The sequence below is a fragment of the Stigmatopora argus genome, chromosome 22 (assembly GCF_051989625.1).
Source record: "Stigmatopora argus isolate UIUO_Sarg chromosome 22, RoL_Sarg_1.0, whole genome shotgun sequence".
Classification (NCBI taxonomy): domain Eukaryota; kingdom Metazoa; phylum Chordata; class Actinopteri; order Syngnathiformes; family Syngnathidae; genus Stigmatopora; species Stigmatopora argus.
In genome coordinates, this window is record NC_135408.1 from 8,929,852 (window position 1) to 8,953,165 (window position 23,314).

General features: G+C 40.4%; 1 protein-coding gene across 6 annotated transcripts in view; it reads right to left on the reverse strand.

Moving 5' to 3' along the window:
- The window catches only part of cadm1a (cell adhesion molecule 1a), a 196,657-nt gene continuing 173,343 nt past the window's right edge, over positions 1-23,314 (reverse strand). For 3 of the 6 annotated variants that reach the window (XM_077592227.1, XM_077592228.1, XM_077592222.1), the window contains 4 exons: positions 20,238-20,318; positions 14,501-14,533; positions 5,467-5,595; positions 1-4,177 (listed from right to left, as the gene is read on the reverse strand). In XM_077592227.1, coding sequence (XP_077448353.1) covers positions 4,059-4,177; positions 5,467-5,595; positions 14,501-14,533; positions 20,238-20,318 — 362 coding nt within the window. In that variant the 3' untranslated portion in view covers positions 1-4,058. The remainder of the gene's footprint in view (positions 4,178-5,466; positions 5,596-14,500; positions 14,534-20,237; positions 20,319-23,314) is intronic. The other 3 variants (XM_077592223.1, XM_077592224.1, XM_077592226.1) reach the window with 3 other exon arrangements.

The window sequence follows — 23,314 nt, forward strand, 5'->3', positions numbered from 1 at the left end:
TTATTTTGGACATTGATATTTCTTTTTTATTAAGACAAGAACTCTTGTTGATTTTTTTTGTAAAAATGTCTATTTATGAACCAATACAAAATGTGTATGGGAATGTGGATCTCCTCTCCTCCGTGAATACACACCAACAATTCCCAGGAACAGCAGAAAAATCAAAAAGAATCCCATGATGAAAACTAAAACTAAAAAATGAGCGGTGACAAGAATCCAAACACAATTTTTTTGTGGGGGGGGGATTCCAAAGGCGGCGGTGTGTTCGAGGTGGACAGCTAATACGACAACTTCTCGGATCCCGGTACACTTGATGTCAACGCAAAGCAGTACTCGCACGACTTTTTACAGTGCACCAAATATTAAGAAAAATACAGAAAGCATGTACAACACAGATGCTTAAAAAGCTAACCAATTGGCTGTCAATTTCCATTTTGAACATGTCTTGAAGTTTTAAGAACATGAGGGGGTTCTTTAAAAACATGGAATTAAAAATTGGAAGGGACAAAGTAGAAAAATTGTGTTGATCGGGTTATTGAGCAATAAGCAAACCCTTGAATTTCAAACTATTTTCTCAAACAATTGACTCGTTCCGCTATAAAAAAAACGCGCAATTTGTAATTTCCCTATTTGCTGATGTCTGAAAGAATATCATCAACATTTAAAAATGTCATGACTCATAATTTAATGTTCGAAATAACAATTGCTAATGTTTTGACTAGTGCTGTACGATATGGAAAAAACCTATCACAACATGTGCAGTTTTATATCACAATATCGATCTACCACGATATAATACAATTTTAAACCTTGCTGAAAAATGATACAACAATTATGACACCTTTCCTCACACTCACATTAATGTTAAATTGACATCAAAGTGACGTGCCACAAACATTAAACACATCAAGTAGTACTGCAACCTAAAACTATCCAGTGTAGACTTTGCTCAAATGTAATTATATCAAATTATCTACTAATAATTGTGCCTAGTGGTTTGGATTTTTAAGACTGTTGTATATTACGTTAGCATTATATAATTGAGAATAAATTCACTTACATAATATTGAGAGGAATTGTGTTGATTATTTTTGTGTGAATAACACGTTGGTATTTTCAATTGTTTGACATGAATTACTCACGTATGCTTGGCAGGGGTAGCCAATTGGCTAACTAGTGAGGATGGTTGGAATCCCATCTATGTAGCAAGGCAGCAAAAATCAGGTGTCATCTGCTGGCCAAAAGTTTACTTCAGGAACAGCTCTGTTTGTGGAGATAATGACGATACATATATAAATTGTTAACAGAAATTGTCAAATCCTTTGGCCATTACATAACATCATATCTTACAGCACTAGTCACGAAGAAGTAAAGGTTCCATGAATATAGGATTCAATACATTTTTGTCAATTCATTCCCAAATTGATTTGACTTATCGATACTAGCAGGCAAAATCAATGGCTGCCGTGTTCAGAAATCGATTGAACATCTCCTAGTGACAAACCCATTTAAATATTCACAACGTAAGGATGAAAAGAGCCACAGGATTGGTCAGAACATTCAATGGGCTTACAAAAAAAACGTTTAAAATCTTCCCGTTTTCACTCTTACAAGATGTCTGTGCATTATTTCCAGTCTGCCTTCAAGAGATTGAAAGTGGAATAACATCCAAATAAATGAAAGGTAGAAAAAAAAGAGTGCTTACAATATCGAAGGAAAAAACATCCAAACAAGTTGATTCTGTGCAAACAATATAAAACCCAACAAGTGTCGATGAAAACTGCCTACGATCATTTGTCAATTATTGAGGAGGACATCTATTGAAGTCTGCTTTAAAAAAGGCAAACCCGCTGCTCTGTGATTCACAAAAAAGCAACATTAAGAACCGCTAATAATAATAATAGACCATAAAACATCAAAGTTCAAATTGAAACCCTTTCCCCTTCCCTATCAGACCACAAAACAAACGCGTAACAGTGTCATCGACATACAGTGGCAAAACCGGCCCGGGGTCAATTTGAAAAAATTGTAAGGAAGTGTTAAATTGTCTCTTATCTACAGTTCCCCCAATTTATAATGACTAAAACCCAAAGGAGGAAAAGTGCCCAAGGTGAGACATAAATGAAATCTTCCTTTTGTTCTGTGCATGGTGGTAACATTAAAGCTATGGTACATAATGAAGATGCGTGGCAATTTTTACATCCACAAACATGCCAGGAAAATATTAGATGTAGACACACAGCGATAAAGTATTAAGTACACATTCCAAAAAGACGGTTTGCGTTGCGTTTTATTTTTTCGGGGTGTGTTTACTTGAATTCTACGTCGGTCAAACGAACAGATTAAATTGAATTTCAAATTTGACGAATCGTGGACGTTTCGAAGAAGTACTGACATTTAGATTGGAATAAAACTAAAAAAAATCAATTTGTTAGAAATATTAAATGCTGGGTACAGATGAAAAGTTTGGTACACAAATGACACAGATTTGTATGTTTGGATTTAAGTAAATGGATGCAATCAAATTAGTTAAGTTCACTTGACTATCGTTTCAATTTTTTTTGGTTTGCTAAAACTGACCTATTAAAGCCGAATCGACAATATTTACAATTTTAGTCGCTTTCTAGTCCTGACATTTTAGTACCAATATATTTTTCAAATAAAATAAGGGAGACACGTGATCGATCACGTGGCGTCATGAAATAACATTCAATAGTGACGAATTTTTCAAACGCAAACCATATACACTAATGTAGCGATTTATCCGAGACTCGTTAGGCATGCTGCTTCCTGTGTAAACACAAACATCGACAAACAAACGACGGTGTCTAAATGGTATGTAGCCCTTAATGCCTGAACTTAAATTGAACACAAAGCATTAGAGGAAAACACCAGTATGTGAGAAGTAGTACTACTCAAGAAACAACTACCATGAGAAAATGAAATGGTAAAAATATAGCTAAAACTACCAAAATCCTCAAATAAAAAATGTTATGAATGCCTATGAAAGCAAAGTTGACCCAAAAGCAGGAAGTCGTCAACGGAAAGGTTGCACAAACGTAAGGCTTAATAAAAAAACACTAACAAACTTAAAAGTGGGATAACTAAACCAAGAAACAAACTTAATGGGGACAAACAAAGACGCAATCCGAACGTAAAAGGCGACGTAAAGGCAGGAAAATACTCACATGCTTGACGGACGAAGACATGCCGTTTGAATACACAAACAAAAGTTGATGACACTAACGAGAGCCAGCAAAAAAAAAAAAAACGACAGCTGACACTCATGAACAATCATGTGAGAAAGAAAGATCCGGAATTTCTGACAAAAAAAGATCATTTTTGATTGTTTTGCCTGCTTTTTGGGGGGGATTATACTCTAATGGCAATAGTGAGAATGAGCAGGCTTGGAGGAAAGGGGGGGCTTATCTACAGTCCGTAATTATTCCTCATTATTATGTACAATGATATGGAAAAGCATTCCATGCATTTTTTTCCACCACGGAGGGAATGTATTGGGTTGGCGCTATATCACAGTAGACTGGATTGTTGTGTGTAGACACATTAAGGAGAAAGTGGTTAGCGGGAGGGGGCGGCTTTGTCATTTTTTGGGGGGTGGAGGGGGGGAGGTTGAGAACACAACCAAAAAAATCGGAACAAGGCACAGAATTTTCTGCAAACGGTCAGGACTTGACAACAACAAGAACAACAAAAAAAGTGGTGTAGATAGGTAGGTGCTGAACGGTGAAGCTGTCTACAGTGATTTTCTGGTACCCCAACCCCCCCCGCTCATCCCTCTAAGTCTGTGTCCAAAAAAAAAATCATTTTTCTTTTTGATTATTCTTTTTTTTGTCAAGCACAGAAAACATTCCACCCCACATCTGCCGACTAAACTAGACAAACGGCTTTTCTTTGCACACCCATCTAAAACCCGCTAAAGGTGATCGTGATCCATCTCAGAACCATTCCCAAAGATCCCATTCCCCCCCTCCCCGAGTCCCCCCCAGAAACGGCGGTGTCCCAAAGAGGACACGAAAGGTGTCGGGGTCCTGCTTTGATTAGATGTAGTACTCCTTCTTTTCGTCGGAGTTGGTGTGGCCGCCCTCGGCGTTGATGATGGCGGTGTCGGCGTCCGCCGCGTCGTCTGCCCCTTTGGCTTCGTGCGTGAAGTAAGTACCTGAAAAACCAAGAAACCACCAATAAGAGGATTGTTTACATTTCTAGCGTTGCACCGTGATCGCACAGGGAACCAACATACCTCTACTTACAAACGTCTCTCCGTACGAAATACAGTGGTACCTCGTGATACAACATGCTCGTGGTACGACGAAAATTTCGATCGAATAATTCCCTCGCGATACGATTAAAATTTCGAGATGCGACCAAGCCAGGTGGCCATGACATGAGAGGCTGTTTATCATTGTAGCGCACTGTCTTTTTTTGCCGCATCTCTTTCGTGTATAACTACTATATCTACGAGGACTGAAGGATTTATTCAGACGAGTTTCGACCAGGAAACACACAACGCGCATGCGCGGGCAAAAAGAGGGCTTTCTGGGTAATGAAGTATACTCGTGCACACAACACCCATAGGCAATGGCACCCTTTCTCAGAATAAAACTTCATTACCCACAATCAATACGTGGGTAAGGTCAGCTATTGCATTTCCTGTTATTCTTTCTAAGGAAAGAAGGTCCCGCGATCGTTCTTTACAGACTATTTCATGTTGGCAAGTGGTCGTGCGTTATCCTATTGTGAGGACATTTGTGTGCATCATTTTCTGAATATTTTGAAGGCAATACAACAGCAAACAGTCCATCGATAGCGAACGTGAGGGTGGAGGCGTGGCAAACCGCTAACCCGGAAAACGAAGGTAACAAAAGATTAAGACAAAACTAGAATTCAGTTTTGTGTAGTTACAATAAACGTATGTTTGAGTGTGTCTGTATATATTTAACCAAGTTAATTTAAATTTGTTTGTTCGTTTACGAGTGCCGTGGATAAAGTCTTTCCGACGATCGTCCAAATGAGGAACGATCCCACTTAAAGTTGCTGATTCCACGCTTTGACCATAACTGTTGAAGGGGTTGGTAATAGGGGAAGATAGACTTTACACTTTCTACCGCTCTTTTTTCATTGTCGTGAACATCTGACCTTGCGCCCTTGGAAGCCATTAGGGACCCCTCGATGGTACTGTCTTCCCACCAGCCATACATCTTTGTGACCTAGATATAACCAGGTGCTAGAATCGGGTAACAAGGATTTCTCAAAAGTTTTCGTAGTCCACAGATCCCTTCCTGGGAATCTCTCGTATTCCTAACATAAAGTAAACATGGAGTAATGTTCTTTCTGGAAAGCAATGCAGGGCAATGATTTGAACCAGAAGAATCCGTTGGATACAAGTTTCATCTGTTCTGTAAGTGCCCCAATCTGTTGTACTTTACGCTACGTATTTCTGTTTGTTACCTTTGTGCCTCGCAAAGTAACGTCCCAAGACGATGAGTAGACAGAGCATGGCGAAGACCACCACAGCTACGACTCCCCCGATCACAGCGTGGTCCACCGTTCTGGGAGCTCCCTCGCCGGCTCGAGAGTCTACAAGAAGACCATGGATGACATTTTAAAAGGCAAATTCCATTGGGGTAGGGACATTGTGTACGTTGAACATCAAACCTATCTTTACTGTTCCATTTGGCCATTTACTCTATCCATTGCAGTCAGAGGAAAATCATGCCCTCCTGAATAGAAACGACATTTTCCGCGTTTCGACACAGAAAAGCCAGTCGCTTATTCTCAGCGTGAAGTAGCTTGGGTGGAGAGACAAATGGGTTTATCTGATAATTACTTGTAATCTAATCTTTATCGCAGCTAATCATCCATCTTTGCCAGCGTCCACCAAAACCAAACAACCCGAGTACTTAGCCTCTCGATTAAGCCCCTTTAGAGGCACTCTTTGAAGAGGTTGGCTGCCATTGACAGGGCCAAACGTCCATTTTGGCACCGTCAATGGAAGCCCTAAAAATGTGAATATTCTCCTATTTTATTTTTAAAAATAGTTTGAATTCCAAGAAATAAAACAGCAAATATTCTCTATATAAAACGATTAATCATTTTAATATATTAAAAAAAAGGATTTAAAAAAGTTATTGGTTACTAATGTTATTTTATTTATGAACTTTGGCATTAGTGGTCATCCAAATTCTACTCAAAATGCTCCCCAATTCATGCAAAATAAATAAAAAAAAATTAAAAATCAGTATTTAGTTCACTATAAAAATTGCTTGTGATAACGGTACCATGGTAAACTAATGGAAATCACAGTCAATCTCAGACCACATTTCAAAAAAACAACAAATCTATTAGGAAACAGTTTCACATAAGCACCATTTCCTTGGCTTTGACATTTTTTTTTAACTAAAAGTATTACTTTGCAGTCAAATTAAAGAGCGAGCAAAAAAGAAAAGCACATCACGCATCTTAGCAACCAGTTCACGTGGAGTGGCCCATCATCCATTTAGCTGTAGTAGTTTGCAAAATCGCCCCCCTCACTCTCCCCCATACTCGCGCCGAGGGATTTGTTGAGCGGGATCCAGGAAGTACAAGGATAAGGCAATATTTTACTGATGAATGCAGCCACGGTGGAGAGTAAAATGATGGCCAACAATCAGCCAAGATGGAGCCACAATGAAGGAGAAGTGCCAGGCACCCTCGAGAAAATTGTTCCCCTGATTAATCCAAAGGGGTTATTTAGACTGCGGATTTGGCTTTTATTGCAGGGCAGCAGCTTCAATTAAAGTGAGCAGAAATCCGTCTGACATCCAATTGCTTTCGGGCTGCCTGTGACATCTCCACGTTAACATTGTTTCCCATTACGATGGTAATGTGGCCCCTGGTCCCGTAGGAGGAGCACATACTCGCGCTGTGATTAAGGAAACATAAAGATGTAAGAAAGACCACTATTGCACTTTCTCCGAGGTCGACTGCTTCGTTTATTACCTTGGGTCTCGTCCCTGCAACTTAAGTTAAATATGTTCCTATATCGGGGTTTCTTCGCCCAAAGGTTTAGTGTAAGCCAGGCATGAATTGTATTTTCCTTTCTTTGTTCAAATTCTAAGTCTTTTTTGTAAGACTCGATGTTTTAGTATAGGTAATAAATGGTTTATGCTAACACATAAAAGTCAGCGTTTACACTCTGCCCTGCTTCAAAAAGTGCTTAAGATAGCTTGCCGGTTCTTGGATTTTTACTTTCTAACAGTAATATCTCAAGTGAAATTACAATATTTCAATTGTAATATCACGTGAGAGCACCAAATTCAGAAATTTGCAATTCAATGTTGCCCAACAATATAAAAGAACCTTGACGGGAATAGATGTGCAATCTATTTGCACTGGGAAGGTCGGCAGTGATGTTTATTTCCAGTTCAAATGGCAGAAGCACAGAAAAGCAAAATTGGAGTCTCGTATCGTCATTGGCATTAAAAAGTGTACATTTCTTCATTAATATTTACATTCTGTAAAGAATTCTAAATGCTAGCAAATATTGACTAGCCTTGCTACAGTTTCGAACATATGGCGGCACATTTACGTGTTATTTGATGCTAGATTGTCCGATTATTTCAAGGCTGTAAAAATAAAGTTTGTCTGAATGTCATATTTAAAGAGCTCTGTTTAATAACTATCTGGCCGGCAGCTGGAAAACATCTGCTGTCATTTCCTGAAAGCGCTCCCCCTCCCGAAAGCATATAACACAATTTGCATTTCATATCAGTGAGCATCACTTATGTGCAATTACTGTCACCCGCTAGAAGATAGTACATATTCCGCCATTCTGGACTGGCGAGGGCGTATTGGGAAATGTACTAGTTACTGCTGTTCCTAGGATGTCTCTCCTTGTTTGTTTATTTTTCTGGGGCGGAATGACAGGAGGCTATCATTCTAAACAGTTTCCATTAACCACAATTGAAGGTGCAGAGCCGGAAGAAAATTTGACTCGATTTCCCCACAGTGCCATTCAGACAGCATACAGTAGGTGTATAAAAACGAAAAAACAAAAAGGTGCAACCTCGCCTTCGAGTTTTATAGACAGATTGTTGTATTGTATTTGGATAGGCCAATGTAGGAGTACCAATTGCCTTTAACTCTGTATAGGCACTGCTTGCCATTGAATGGACTTCTAGCGACGTCAATGGCGATTAAACATGAACATTCTTAGCCAGTCAGCCGAGTTTAAATTAATTGGAAATGTATTGTTGTCAATGGTAGGTAATGGGTTAAGAAGCAGCTGTTTGGTGGAGCCCTGTAATTCCAAACGGCTTAAAAATATATAAAAATTAGATATCATCCTTGAAAAGTGTGTAAGACGACCTTAGAAGAAGAAAACTTACACTATTGCAGCTATCGGAAGGCATACTTTGTTTCAACATTTGAAGTAAACAGATTTTTAACTCCTATTTTTCATCAGTAACATATTTTAACGGTGATCTATTGTATCTTAGATCAAGTGGTGTTAACTTGATAAAATAAGTTAAGCTAACTTGAACTATCAAGTTTCGGGAGAAAACTACATTTCGGAGAACTCAAAACAGAACATGATTTATAAGTTGTCCTAATTTAGCCATTGACTTCCTCTTAATACCTTTAAATGAGTATATATATCATATTAATTCACTTGTTTCTGCTCAATCCAAATTCTAAGATCTGCTCAGTTAACATCCACTCAATTGACTTACAATTTAGAGGTTTTGATGGAAAACCGGCATACGTAAGTGTAATAGCTATCTGTAAATCCAAGTTTTGCTGGACTTTGACATTTTTGCCGTCTCCAAAAAAATGCCAAACGGGTTCGTTCCCTATTCAGAGCCAGAGCGTTTCATTTTTCATGGGACGCGTTGACAGGGGCCTTGATTTGAGACACAGGAGATCTCCTAATTGGATCTGCTAATCTGTTAATTAAGCAGCGGCGTTTTGGCTGGTGCGCCAGCGCCGCCGTCGCCAGATAGAGGGGCAATCAGCGGCGAGTAGGCGGGGTGTCATAAGAGCACGTTGGCTTGTCAAGATCCACTCGCGTTCGCCCGCCAAGCTCTCGCCTAAAGAGTAAATGTAATTAAAGTCTCAAGCAACCTTTTCATTGAACCTATTTGAAAATGTCACCTCGAGCTTCTCCTTGACAGGTATCGCGCCATGCGACTCTCACGTCGTCAGAAAGTGCTTTAATTATGAAAAAAAGACAATGGTATTAAAACATTGGCGAGGGAGGAGGATGGAGATTGGATAACATTCTGACTCCAGTCATGATCTCGGAGACTTTTTATGCCCCGATCGATCCCATTTCGCCACTTAATGGTTGCCGTTGGCGGTGCTTGACATGACATTTGCTGCCAGCCTTCCCAGCTGACATGGATTAGACGTGACAAACTCATTTAAATTTACAGCAGAATACAAATAGTCGCAACATTGGACGTCTTGTCTATGGCAAGTAAAATGTTACTACTGTATTTCCGATTTACAAGACTGGGGAAATTTCAATTGGGAGTGGCAATAAATAGTTTTTTAAGATATTTTTTTCAAAATAAATTGTTATGATTAAATAAAATAAGGAAGTGACCCAATATCAGTTGGAATAAGAATACAATATTAATCAATAATATCAAATGTTAGGTTTTTTCTAAATGGCCAAAAGTAGTCAGACAAAATGTCTGTGTTTAAAGTACGTATGCCCAAAAAAAATAGGCTCCAAAACTAGGTGAGTTTTGTTCAGATCCCAAAAAAAGTCATTTCACCACCATGCGCTGGAGACACCTGGAATTTATTGATTAACATTATGCAGCAATTATGCATAAACACTGGATACCCATAACATAAACATCCGCGTTTCCGCCATCTTCGGCGATGACGAGCAAAGCAAACATTCAAAGTCATTCCAGGAATAAACCGACGGTCCATTAACTCTCGAGAAAACGTGTATCTTTTCCCTAATGGTGTCATTCATCATTTATCTAATCAGGGCCGGTCTTCATCCAAAATGTAATATAATTATAGGCTATAAGCGTTCTCTGGATATTGCGCTGTATCTAGGCCATGGCGAGCTGGATAAACACCTTCTAATAATGGCTTTTAGTGGTCTCGGGAGTGACTTATTCCGAGGCATTGAGGCTCCCGAGGCCAAATGAGTTTGCGGCGCGTTGCGATGCCGCACATCAGTCCTGTTAATGGCGTTTTCCATGGCTTTCTTCGCCGATGATTATCAACCCACGCTAAAAGGTAACCTCGCCTTTTGGGCCTCCGTTCCCGAGTCGCCAAAATAGCTGGTGAGAAAATGGAATGCAGAGTTTTGCTACCGTTGGAACTAATGGGGGTTGAAGTGAGCTGAGCGGTTTCATTTCGGGAAAGCTAGCGCATTACGCTGGCACTTTAAGGCTCCGTCAACGTTTTTCTTGGGCATCGAGCGATCCTGGCATCCGTCAATGGCAACCAATGAGTTGAAGCATTGTCTTTCAAAATCAGCTTCTCCTGTCTCGGTCTTCCGATGTCCCCTTGTTTTGAAGCTGAATTTTTCTACGTCACCAATAACAAGGAAGGAAAACATCTGGCAGCCGGCGCCAAGCGCCGAACGCATTCACGCGCTTCCTCCACCCGCCGTCCCTCCTTCCGCGGCCGAATGGCAACCGGGACGCAGATCCGATGATAAATGAGCTCCTTTATTCGCGCACAGGACAGCGGCTCCAAGTAATTTCCGCGGTAATAAGGCCTACTGGAGCATTACGCGCCACCTGAGAGGAAAGAGGCGCGTAATGCCTCAGAAATTAGACTTTTGGGAAGTCGGTGTAAACAAGGCAGAATTAAGGGAGGAGGTCTATTATTAGCGTCTCAATGCGTCAGTGCCTACGGGGCCAAAGAGGCATGGCTTGATTATTGACGCATAACAACACGATTGCGTTCGTGCAATACGTTGTCAGATAGTATATTTAATCACTGCGTCGCTGAGGTAGTTATTGAACGGAAAAGTGGGCCATGTTTAAAAAAAGGACAGGCCTATATTGACACAGATACGATTCGTAAAAAGAGGATTTTTTTCTCTTTTACTCGTTTTGTACTAAAAAATAGGCACGGGCGACAGGTGCCGTCACTCAGTGGGCATTTTACGTTCAATTAAAGAATACTGTCAGCAAAACTATATTTTAACACAATGATCATATCACACATGACTTACTGCCTAACAAGTTGGTCATCGATCGGCAAAACAACACTAAAACCAATTGAAACCATTTATAAACGAGCTCTGAAAGTATTGCACAGAAAGCCAGAAATGCACCACCACTGTCAGATATTAAAAAAAAACACAAACGCCTGAACTGGGACAATACTGTTAAATATGCAGATGCCTCCTTAGTTTTCAAATTCTTCCAACACAAAGCACCTTTTTCACTACAAGCTTTTGTACCAAAAAATTCCAACACATCAAGAAAGGCTGGCTCTAGAGGTGACTGTGTAGTTCCCTTCAAAAAGAATGCATTCAGCCAAAGTAGCTTCTCACATCCATGGAACTCAATACCATTAAAATATGTGAAACATTAGCTCTGGCTAATGACTAGCCTCATAGTTGGTGAAAGCGATGACGTATCCCTCCGCCTGCAACAAGGCAATGACGTATCCCTACGCCCGCGACAATACATTGTGGTGTTGCCAACTTGAAATCTGATTGGTTAAAGCAACAGTCTTATCGATGCTTGTTTAAAGCGGCAGAGCCCGCAGAACTGATTGTGAAGGCTTTGAGGCAGATTTCTGACCCTGGCAACAAATAATGGCTGAAATGTGATTGGTTAAATGCTTCAATATGAAAACACACATCTGGAAGCAGTGCAACCAGGGGGAAAGGAAGCTAACAGACAATTTGGAATTATTTAATAAGTATTGATGGACAAAATATAATATATGATTCAGATATTTCTTAGGCCAGCAGAGAAGGCCTTGAAGGCCCTGACGGCCCGCCACTGGTGTCTAGTATGTGTCATCGTTTATTATATTCATTAAGATGAAGAAAATTATATTTTTGGGGGCATGAGAAAGGCAAAGGGGTGGGGCGAGCCATGAAAATGACTTGAAAAACGTGACAAATGTGCTGAAGGTGTCACAGTTGAGAACCCTGAATTCTATCAAATTTTGATTTGAACTTTTTTTCTTTCGTGCGTGACAGCATGCTTCCGTGAATAATGGCATATCAGGACATTTTTTGGCAACTTTTTTTTTAAAGACTGTTGTTGGTGCGCTAACAGTTGGCGGGATCGCCCGCAGGTGTCTCATTTACTGCAGGTAACAGAAGCGGGGCGACAGATGGGTGTGATTGACAGCAGCGAGAAACCCGTGAACATCTGCTCGCTAAAATGATAAAAAGTGGAGGAAAAAAAATTATGCAGCGCTTAAAAAAAGCGAGTGTCATAATAAATGGGATTTTTTTTTTCCGGGCTGGGGTGTTCGTGCAATTTCAGTCATGGAGGAATTCTGAAAAAAGGTTTTAAATAACAGCTGTAATTAAACTTTGTCAATCGAAATGTTCTTTTCAATATAGCTTGATTGGTTCATTTCTTTTAACACTTGATAATAGCCTTATCAAAAAGAAGGGAAATTCAGCCGCTTTGTCAGCTGTCATCCAAAGTCATTAATGTGGGGGGACGGGATAAAAAAAGCTACGTCTACGTATCTGAAAAGGGGGGAATGCGAGCCCTCCGACGGAGGCTGCCATGCAAAAACTTGCACAAAGTGACAAAGATGCATCACATGGCGCTCACATTTATTTTTATTATTATCATTTTTTTAAAAGGGTTCTTTAAAGGGCCGCAAACTTTGCCTCCTTTGTGCGAGTTCATGGCAAAGTTACGGAAGGAAAAACTTCTTTACATAGTGCCGCATGCTGAGAAACGAATGTGAAGGAAAGTCTGGATGTTTTTTTTTCTCTCGGTAAAATTCATACTAGATTGAAGTTAAATCAAAGATATATACCGTTTGTGGAAAAAAGGTATGAGCATGATGTCACCTCGATCCACATTGGTTGAATGTCAATTCAAATGTAACAAGATTTCAACGTGATTTTTTTATTTAAAAAAAAACAGTCTACCTTTAAAATTCCCATCTATAAAGGACTATGTTTTAGCCTGAGCTGTCAGTATTTTACTGAATAAATTTCTGAATGTAATCGCACGAGTCCAGCCATTAAGCCATGCTCTCTCCCGTTTTGTTATATCGTAGCGGCCGACGTTCAATTATCCCGTCTCCTTTCTCCCGCTTACTGACAGCCATGTCGACCGCTGTGCAGACCCCCACCCATTCCAAGCTTCCAGATGCTCTCACCTCAACCGACAGGAAATGAGGCTCAGTTAGAGCTGACATCTTTAACTTAACATGCCCTTTATTTTCCACCAGAAGGAAGACGAGAATCATGGATCTTATTTTTCTGAGAAGTTTCAAGGCTACCCGGCTACAAAAGTGAATATTAGTGTCATTATCCTCCATAAACAGTTTATACTGCATCTTTCTGTCTATATTTTTCTGCTAAATTAAATTTTTCTTTTGTTTTGCAACAGTTCAGGTAGCAATTTAAGACTGGAAATCTCAACCACGAACAAGTATCACCCCCCTGGCTCCTGAAATGACAACAAACTGGGCATCGCCATGGAAACAATAGTTCCTGAGGCTCATCAGTCAGCACAGATCCGACCAAGTACCAATCATCAGTGTAACATTAACATTTTATAAATATCCAATTTGATTTAGTCATTAAAAATACATGAAAAGCAATGACGTATATATATATATATTTTTTGGGGCCAACATGACCCGTTTATGTCTACGTATATGGACACCAGGTCTTTATGGGGCTTGGCTTTGATTGCATGATTAAAAATAAGTCACTTTGTTGTTTACATGGTGTAATCGTTAAAATGGTACTCGGACGTTTCGTCGAAAGACATTTGGTCCCCGGACGTTTGGTCCCGGGACGTTTGGTTGCCGGGTTCGCGAGTCCCGAAGTTTGAGTCACGAGACTTTCATTTGTTTAACCCTAACCCTATTCACTCAATGTTAAATAATAGTCATTAAATCCCTATTCACCCAATGTTAAAATCTATCAATTGCATGCGAACCCGTTCTACCAAACGTCCGTTCTGCCAAACGTCCGTTCTGCCAAACGTCCGGTCGACCAAAGGTCCGGTCGACCAAACGTCTGGGGACCAAACGTCTTTCGACGAAAGTTCTGGTCACGCGTTAAAATAATAGCCATTTATAGCCATCATCATGTTGCCAAGACACTTTCAAACTATTGTGAACTGTGACAAAACATTAGCGACACAATTTGGATCACCCCAAAAAACAAAACGGGGGCAGGTTGAGGAGGAGACAGGGGTCCAATCATTAGTGTGAGTTCATAAAACATGCTTCAAACGCAGGAGGGAACTAAAATCAGCCACAAAAAAATTAAAAATCATAATAATAAAGTAGAGATACCAACCATGAGCTGCAGGTTCAGTGCTGGGCGCAGTGTCTGCGCGAACGAGCACACAAGGAGAGGACATGGAGGAGCAGGAGGAAGAGGGAGGTGCAGAAGAGGAGAAACATGCATGCAAAAAAAGGAGAAATGGGGGAGAAGGGGAGGGAAGAAAACAAATAACACCCATAAGCAAGCATTGTGAACACTGTACGACAAAAAGACAACAGGCTAAAGGGAAATCAAGGACAACCAGAAGGCTGTGCTGTGATAAACATACACAAAGCAGGTACACGTTGTTGTGCCTGAACACCAAGAATTGTTTATCGTTATTGTGTTAATGATTAGTGTGAACAGTTTGTTCTGTTAAAAAGGGACCACACTCCAACGAGCTTCTAATACAGTAAATAAGAAAAAGTCTTTTTAGTAATGCTGTATTTTCCAGACTATAAGTCACATGTTGTTTATAGTTTGGCTGGGCCTGCGACTTATATATGAGCATTTTCTTCTTCTTTTTTTCACACTGACCGCCAACTTATATTGCGTTTTTAAGATATAGTTATAAAAAACTGCTATGTGACATTAACAAGTGCATATTTTCTCTATTATTCCCCATTTTACTATTACCTACTTTAATGTTTGTTCTTGTTTTTTATAAATAAAAACACTGCCCCTCTAAAAATGCAATATAATTTTTTCTCTTTTCATTGGCTAGTGCGACTAATACTCAGGTTCAACGGTACTCGTAGTACATACAGTGTGTAGACTTCTTTATACTGTACATAATAAATTAAAGTTGTGCCCTTATAGACTTCAAACCATGAAATATGAAATACAATGGTATAGCCGCTATAATGTTCTTTATACGACAAATTTCATTCAAGTTGCACACTTTGTTTTTCTGGACTCATTGTTAAGAATGCACATCCCTTAAAATGAAGATGCAAAAATGAATGCAATCAAAATGCAACATATAAAGCATCTGTCGCCAGGAAGCAGCACGGTCATTGGAGTGGACTACGCGGGGACCCAACAGTATGTTTCCACTCTGTCAAGTGGGTTGCCAGATTATCCCAGTTTCCCCATTTCTCAAGAGCCCTCTACTAACATGACACGTGCCGATAACTCCTTGCCAATCATCATTTTATCGAAGCGAACGCACGAGGTGGCACCCGGCGTTACCCGGAATGCCAACAAGCTGCCGAGTGTCCCCGCTGGCAGACGAGATTACCTTTTAACGTCTGATGGTTTTTCGACAGACCTGCCTTTTCTAACTGGGCGTTTGCCTGGCAATTTCCTTCCATCTCCACAAGTGATTTCCGCCTCCTGCCGAGCTCTGCTGGTGGAGAGTCTGGCTTTTCCTCGAGGAGGTCCCAAGTTTTGTTTTTCGAGCGTTTTATGGGGTTGGAGGCTCGGGGGTATTAAGTTGTAGGCTAGTCGCAATGACTTAAGTTCAAAACTTGGGGGCGCTTTTAATATTGGTTGACTGCTTAGCAACAAGTGGTGCACAGAGATAATATTTTTTGGGCCGCGGGTAAAGATTCCAACAACCAACAGACGTCATTTAAATGACTGTTATTTTTTAACCAATGTTGCCCTTTGAAAATCCCTCTACCGGCCTCTACCTTTTACAATTTCAGTCCACTTATGTAAAAATGTTCAGTCCGACATAAACAGAAACTTGAAAGTTGGACTAACCATCATCCATTGCAGAGAAAGCCTACGTGTCATTGAAATGTCAAATGGAAATCACTTTCAGGGCCTAATTGCTGCCAGTATGGCCACATCTATAAAAGATGTATGAGAAAAATCATTCTGACATTTCCCAATGTTTTTACTTCAACCTAACACTACCACCACAATCCGCACGCACAAGATCGCATTTAGAGGCCATGTGTTGGGCTGGTATAGATTTTTAAAGTGCTCAATTTTTCTGTCTAATAGGAACGTGATGAAAAAAAAAAAAAAAAACCTCAATAGCACTCTGATAGATTCATTTGGCAGTCTCTGATTTGTGAAGTCCCACTGAGGCTAAATGAAATCAACTGGCAGAGAGTATTATAGCCATATGAGCTCGCTGTTGCCTTCAATCCATACGCACAGTAATAAAAACAGAATCCCCCTGGTAGGAGCACGTAAGAGGAGGACATCTGGCAGAAAGCGTAAATGGGTTTGGCTTCCTACTAAAAACATTGGCGCTTCGCAGTCGTCAGCTCGGGTTCGATCGGGTGCTGTGCACGCACAGTCCTAAATTGGCCTTTCTTTTTTTGCAGTTTCGGCCTGCCGTGTCCTGAGGATTTCTTTTTATCCCAGGTGGGGCAAAAAAATGTACAGCGGTGCCTAGAAATATAAGGCAATCCTTGGAATCATTGGCTACCATGGTGTGCGGTCGTTTGGTCGCCAGTCTTTTGGTCGCCGGACTTTTGGTCGCCCGGACCCAAACAACGGGCGACCAAAAGACCGGCGACAAAACAAGGTAAAACAACAGGGTCTACGCATCAATAAATGCCAACAATGGCCATGAGCAGTTTCACTGAATGGACGTGTGAGTGTAGAAGAGTTTGTATGTACATGCATTAACCCTTTAAGAAGCGACGTCAGTCAGGGTCTTAACAAGTTCTCCAACAGAAAACAATCAAAGTCCGGGAAATTTGGAGCTTTTCTTTAGCCTCATAATTAATATGGCATTAAGTATGACTAAATAATAATTCGCAGTTTGTATTTAGGGAATTTGAGCAACGATTTAAATGGTAATTATCATTAACCTTCCGGGCGACCAAAAGACCGGTGACCAAACGACCGAGTACCGGCTACCATTGACGGCAACGAAAGTCCAATGCATTTGGACTGGGTGGGGCGTTCGCAGCCAGTTCTCCCAGTTGACTAGATCAATGTCGGTCATAGTCAATGAGAGGAATTGAGGAAAAAAATACATTATCATGCTATCGGAGTCCATAATTTCTATTTTTATTTGTCATTTCATTTTGCCTAAAACTGACCAATATACGTGTTGTATATATAAATTATAACCTCTCCAAAATTTTAGGCAGCAACACCTGCTTCAAAGCTATTAAAATGACCATTAGTTTCCCAATTTGACTTAGTGGCACCAAAAGACCTCAATGGATGCATGGCCTGTGTTAAGTAGCGGGTCATCCATGTTGTTTTAACAAGGCTATGTCACCGAAAATCCGGGGATTGAACTCCTACGACTAAATTCACATTTGACAAGTCTATCATAACAGCGCACTTGGAAAAGCCTCAAGAACTCAGCCTGGAATGGAACAGTAAGTGGTTCATTTTGGCTAGAAGCAGCCATTTTGGTCCAATTCCAGTGCGACAAGTAGAGAATTCGTCCAAGTGAGTGTTGATTGGAAGAAGGCTTCCAAGACAGACGGATAGATTTATGAAGCTTCCTTTTCTCCTTTTATTTGGACCACTACTACGTATGTACAGAATAGATTCTGACCAAAGGCCTATTCCTCAAAAGATTGTGAATGGCATTATGCAATGAATTTGACACAACAATGTGATGATCCGTTTTGTCAAGTTAACGTGATAAATTCAGGTAATTCTGACCTCTGCATTCGTGGAAAGAAAAGCATCCAGGCTTCTCTCTTGCAATCGCTTGAATGTTTTAATGAAGATATAAAGCATAAAGTCAGCATGAGTTGATGCGATTACTAGTCATTGACCATTGCGCCAATAATGCGCCGCCGTATTGTGCTTAATTACACTGATCAATTTTGCAAAAAGCAAAATCTATGGTGGAACAGCTATGCTAACACATTTTTAACTGATAAAATGGAAAGTGAGTAAGAACGGATGTCAAATTGGGTCAAAGCATGATTCAAAATCAATACATGAGGGAAAAAAATGCTCTGTATTGGTAGAAATAGTAAAGCAGTCAGTCTATAGCAATCTGCACAAATAAATGTAAGCATTTTCCAAATAACTAAAGAGAAATAAATATATAACTTAACCCTATGTAAGGTACATGTTGGCTGCAATTGAAGGCAACCCCCCCCAAAAAAACTTCAAATGATGATTTTTAAAATCATCCACAAGAAAAAAAATGATTTACGACCGCCTAAGGCGACTTCAGTGGCTGTTATTTCAGAAAAACCAAACATATTGCTTTCTATTTTATAGCTATTTTCTTCCCAATGAGCTTATTAGGTGCGCGAGCGAAATGATTTATGAAAGACACAAGTCAATCAGTCGGTCGCTACGAAGCAGAAAGTGGGAGCGACTCTGCCTCGACGCCTCGCACTCAGGTACAATCAATGCCCTTGGCACAGATAGGCATTTCTTTTAATCCAATCGAACGGCATAATCAAGCACAATGGCTGCGATTCCCTCCGGCCTCCAGAGATTTGTTCCAATCGAGCGAGCTGCAAGCGAGGCTTTTGATTGTGCGCTTTGCTCGGGCTGATGAAAAAAGTGGCTATATACTATATATATACATTATTTTTTTCATTTTGAGCCTCACGCTCATAACGGCCCCGGCGTTCAATTTCCAATGAAATTGTTCAGATTTGGCATCATTTTCACCCCCGTAGGATATAATAAAAACAAATTGATAAAACGCTCGCTGTCTCGCCCCTTTATTTACTTTACAGGCGTGTTTCAAATCCCATCTGTAGTCATACAAGTTATTGTTTTAAACGTAGGTTTTTGCTGAACATGTTTTTCTTTTTCTTTTTTTCCATAGTGCCGTTGATGATGATAGACGTCCAATCCTGTGCTACCTTTCATGCTTTTTGTCACTATTAGACGTCCAATACATTTGAACGGGGAGGATTTGTATACATGTACATATACTACAGATACATGTATACATACTACATATACATATACATGTATACATACTACATATACATATACATGTATACATACTACATATACATATACATGTATACATACTACATATACATGTATACATACTACATATACATATATACATACTACATATACATATACATGTATACATACTACATATACATGTATACATACTACATATACATGTATACATACTACATATACATGTATACATACTACATATACATGTATACATACTACATATACATGTATACATACTACATATACATATACATGTATATATACTACATATACATGTATATATACTACATATACATGTATACATTCTACATATACATGTATACATACTACATATACATGTATATATACTACATATACATGTATATATCCATATGTATACATGTATATATGTAAATATGTATACATGTATATATGTATGTATATATGTATATATGTATGTATTTATGTATATATGTATGTATATATGTATATATGTATATACGTATATATGTATATATGTGTATATATATATAGTATATATACATGTATATGTAGATATACATATACATGTATATATACATATAAATATACATATACATATATTACCTTTTGAGGCCAGTTAATGGAGATGCACTGTTCAGCTGACTACCTCCCCCAAGTGTTGAAGCTAAAATGTGCAACAGGTTGAACTCAAGTTTTTTGTACGGGACGTATTCAAGTGACATTTTCATAATTTGTTCCGGGCCAATGAAGTGCGCCGTTGCTTGGACACCCCTGCTCTAATTGATCCGACACCTCGATGACAATTGTGCTTGCAAATTCTGTATATTAAAGTATTTTAGTTGGGCACAGCTTTCCATTTTGCACTTCACACAATAATAAAAGGTGGCAAGCAAGCTTCATGAGGGCGATACGGTACCTTGACTGGCTTCAGGGTGGAGAGAGGAGGAGTTGATGAAGGTGGAGGCATTGGTGGGTGTGGGGGTGGTGGTGAGAGCATCTGAGTGAGAAGACAAATACATGACAAACTCACAAGGGGCGGCCACAAATGAGTGCCTGGGGAAAATTATAAAATAAAATAAAACAGAAGTGATGATTCACCATGCAAGTTTTCTCCGACAAGCGCGCGTGTGCGTACGAGGCCGCCACGCAGCTTGCGTTTTTGCCGACTGGCGCAGCAAGACCCCGCTTGTTAGCAGTGATTAAACGTCTTAATGAGCAACGTGTGCTGCCGTCTTGACAAGCAAATGTGCCCGCGCATACCAGATGATCAGCAGGAAGAGAAGGAATGAACGTTGGAGGTGAAGAGGAATGGGCAAGGAGAACGTTTGATGAGGGCGAAATGGGCGGCTTTGCATTCCAAGCGGGCCAAAGGCAAAAAAGCACATCATTACGCACAAAAACACAAGCAGCGGCTTGTCAAGAAATCCGCATTTGCTCCTCAAAATGAATTGGCTTGCACCCTAAAAGGCTTTAATTAACCATCACTTGGTCAACAATAGACTGAATTTTATAGTATATTTGGTTTCATGTTAAAACCATTTACAATATTTGTGACTCATTTGGGAGGACTGCAACATGAATTACTCGATTAGCCACAATCAATAATCCTCATTGGTTTCCAACACGGTTATTTGGATGGTTCTGAGGCAAATTGAAAATAATGACCTCCCAAAAGTTTGGTGAAGGTGGTACGAAAGTTAATACCAAAGGTCATAGCGCCGTGGGAAAATGTCTCGGACGAGTGTTCCGAGCTTGTTTTTCATACGAAAGTGGCTTGTTTGCCTCGAGGCCGACACGGTTCAGGGAAAGCGTAAAAGCAAATCTGAACAGTTGTACGACTTTAACGGCAGGCGCTCAAGCTACGAGTAAACGGCGTCGTTCAAAGAGCCGACGGAGCCGCGAGGGCGATTCAAGGCCTTCGGGTGAGCTGGCGTGTGACATGATTCTAATTAAACGTCGGCTGCATCTTTTAAAGCCAACCTTGACAAAACAAAAATATGTTGCGGGGGCTGGCACACAAAGCATGAAAGACAGTTGGGCATCATCATTATCAGTTGCCTCTTCTTCTCGTTTTGCATTCATCTTCACCGGTAAATTCAGAAAACAAAACAATCAAAAAACAAGTAGATTGTGCGCTTGGGATCATATGAAACTAATATAACATTTTGGCAAAAAAAAAAGAAAAGAATGGCTATTCCAGGTAGGCTGGTTGAACACTAAATTGCCCCAAGCTATGAATGATTGGTTGTTTGTCTCATAGTGCCCTGCGATTGGCTGGCCACCAACTCAGGGTGTCCCCCGTCTGGTGCCCATAGTTGGCTGGGATAGGCTCCAGCACCCCCCACGGGCCACGACCCTTGTGAGGAGAAGCAGTATGGAAAATGAACGAATGATTTTAACTGGGCCCTGGCAAATCGCCGACATATTTTGACCCCACATTTTGAGTCATTTTGTGTCTATTTGGGTTCCATTTTTCTGAAAATGACCCCAAATAGACACTTGGCCTATAGAAATGTAACTGAACTGGCAGTGATGCAGACTGCCAGTGAACTCCGCCCCGAGATTCGAACCCAGAACGCCCAAATGGCAAAACTGTGCGGCGTGTGAACTCACAACTAATGCTAAAATCATTTCTCCCATAATTACGTCCCTAATGATATTTTCCGACCGCCGATTCGACGACATTAGGGCACAGCTTGGGAGAGTTTGGAAATGGCGCACTAATGTAAAGCGCTGGAATAAGTAAGACTCTCCAGCCGGACCCCAAGGGATGAAAATTGGGTTATTGGCCGCCTGTAAACAAGGCGAGAGCTTTTGCCTGCCGCTCGCATGAGGGAAAAGCCTAATGGTTGTGTTTTCTCACCCCTGCGAAGTTAGGGCCATTTGCCGAGACCCCCACAACACATTCTGTCCGCCCGCTAACGCTGTTAGTGTCAGCCGCTCTTTCGCTCCCCTCCATCACGCGGGGGTCACAATAGGCTGGGATTGGACGTATTAGACGGGGAAGCTGGGGGCGACCGCATTTGTTTTGTCTGGGACGCAGGCGGCGGCGGCGGGCACGCTTTATCATTGGGTTACTGGCTCCACAATACGCACTGTTGTGATGATATTGTGGCCTGCTATGAAACAAATGCGGTGCAGAGGATATAAAAAGCAAACGCCAGGCCAGTTTGTGTAGCCCGCGGAAAATGTTGCTCGTAAAAAGGAGTGCGACACACAGGTTTCGTTTGATTTTTTTCCCCAAAATATAAATGTGCTGGGTGTAAAACGTATTAAAAAAGCGGGTTTACATCCACACATCTGTTCTGGTTGTGCACTTGTTTACGTCAAGTACTTTGCGATGAATTTTGGGTGAAACATTTAGAGTAAGAGGCTTATTTTGAATGATATTTTTTTTGGTCTGAACTCGTTGGCTGCCATTGACGATGATAGACGTCATTTGAAAAGAGAGGTTCAAATGAATTGGACGTCCAATAGAGACAAACTAGCCACGAGATTGAAGTCTATCATTATTGATGGCACTGAATCTTGGAGGGTTACGGCCAATAAAAATAGAAAATGAGTGGGTTATCAACAAAGTACCGTATTTTGCTGTTTAATATACCCCCATTTAATATACCCGGGTATATTAAACGGCAGGGGTATATTAAACGGCAGGGGTATATTAAATGGCGCGCAAAAGGGAAGGTACGCACTCTTTATGCTTTGACGGGGGTGCATCAACGTTTTGCAGACTAAAATTACTTACTGCTCAGGTTAAAACTACTTACTGCTGAATAAAGTCTGACTTGGAATTTTAATGAACTTAAGTATCTATAGTTTAAAAAGCTGAGTTGCCGTTTAATATACCCGGGTCGTCGGCGGGGGTATATTAAATGGCGCACAAAGGGGAGGCTCAAAAATCAAAAATCAAAGAATATACCCGGATATATTAAACAGCAAAACAGTATTTGCTTTGATGATCAATTATTTGTCAACTAATGTCTAGTATAA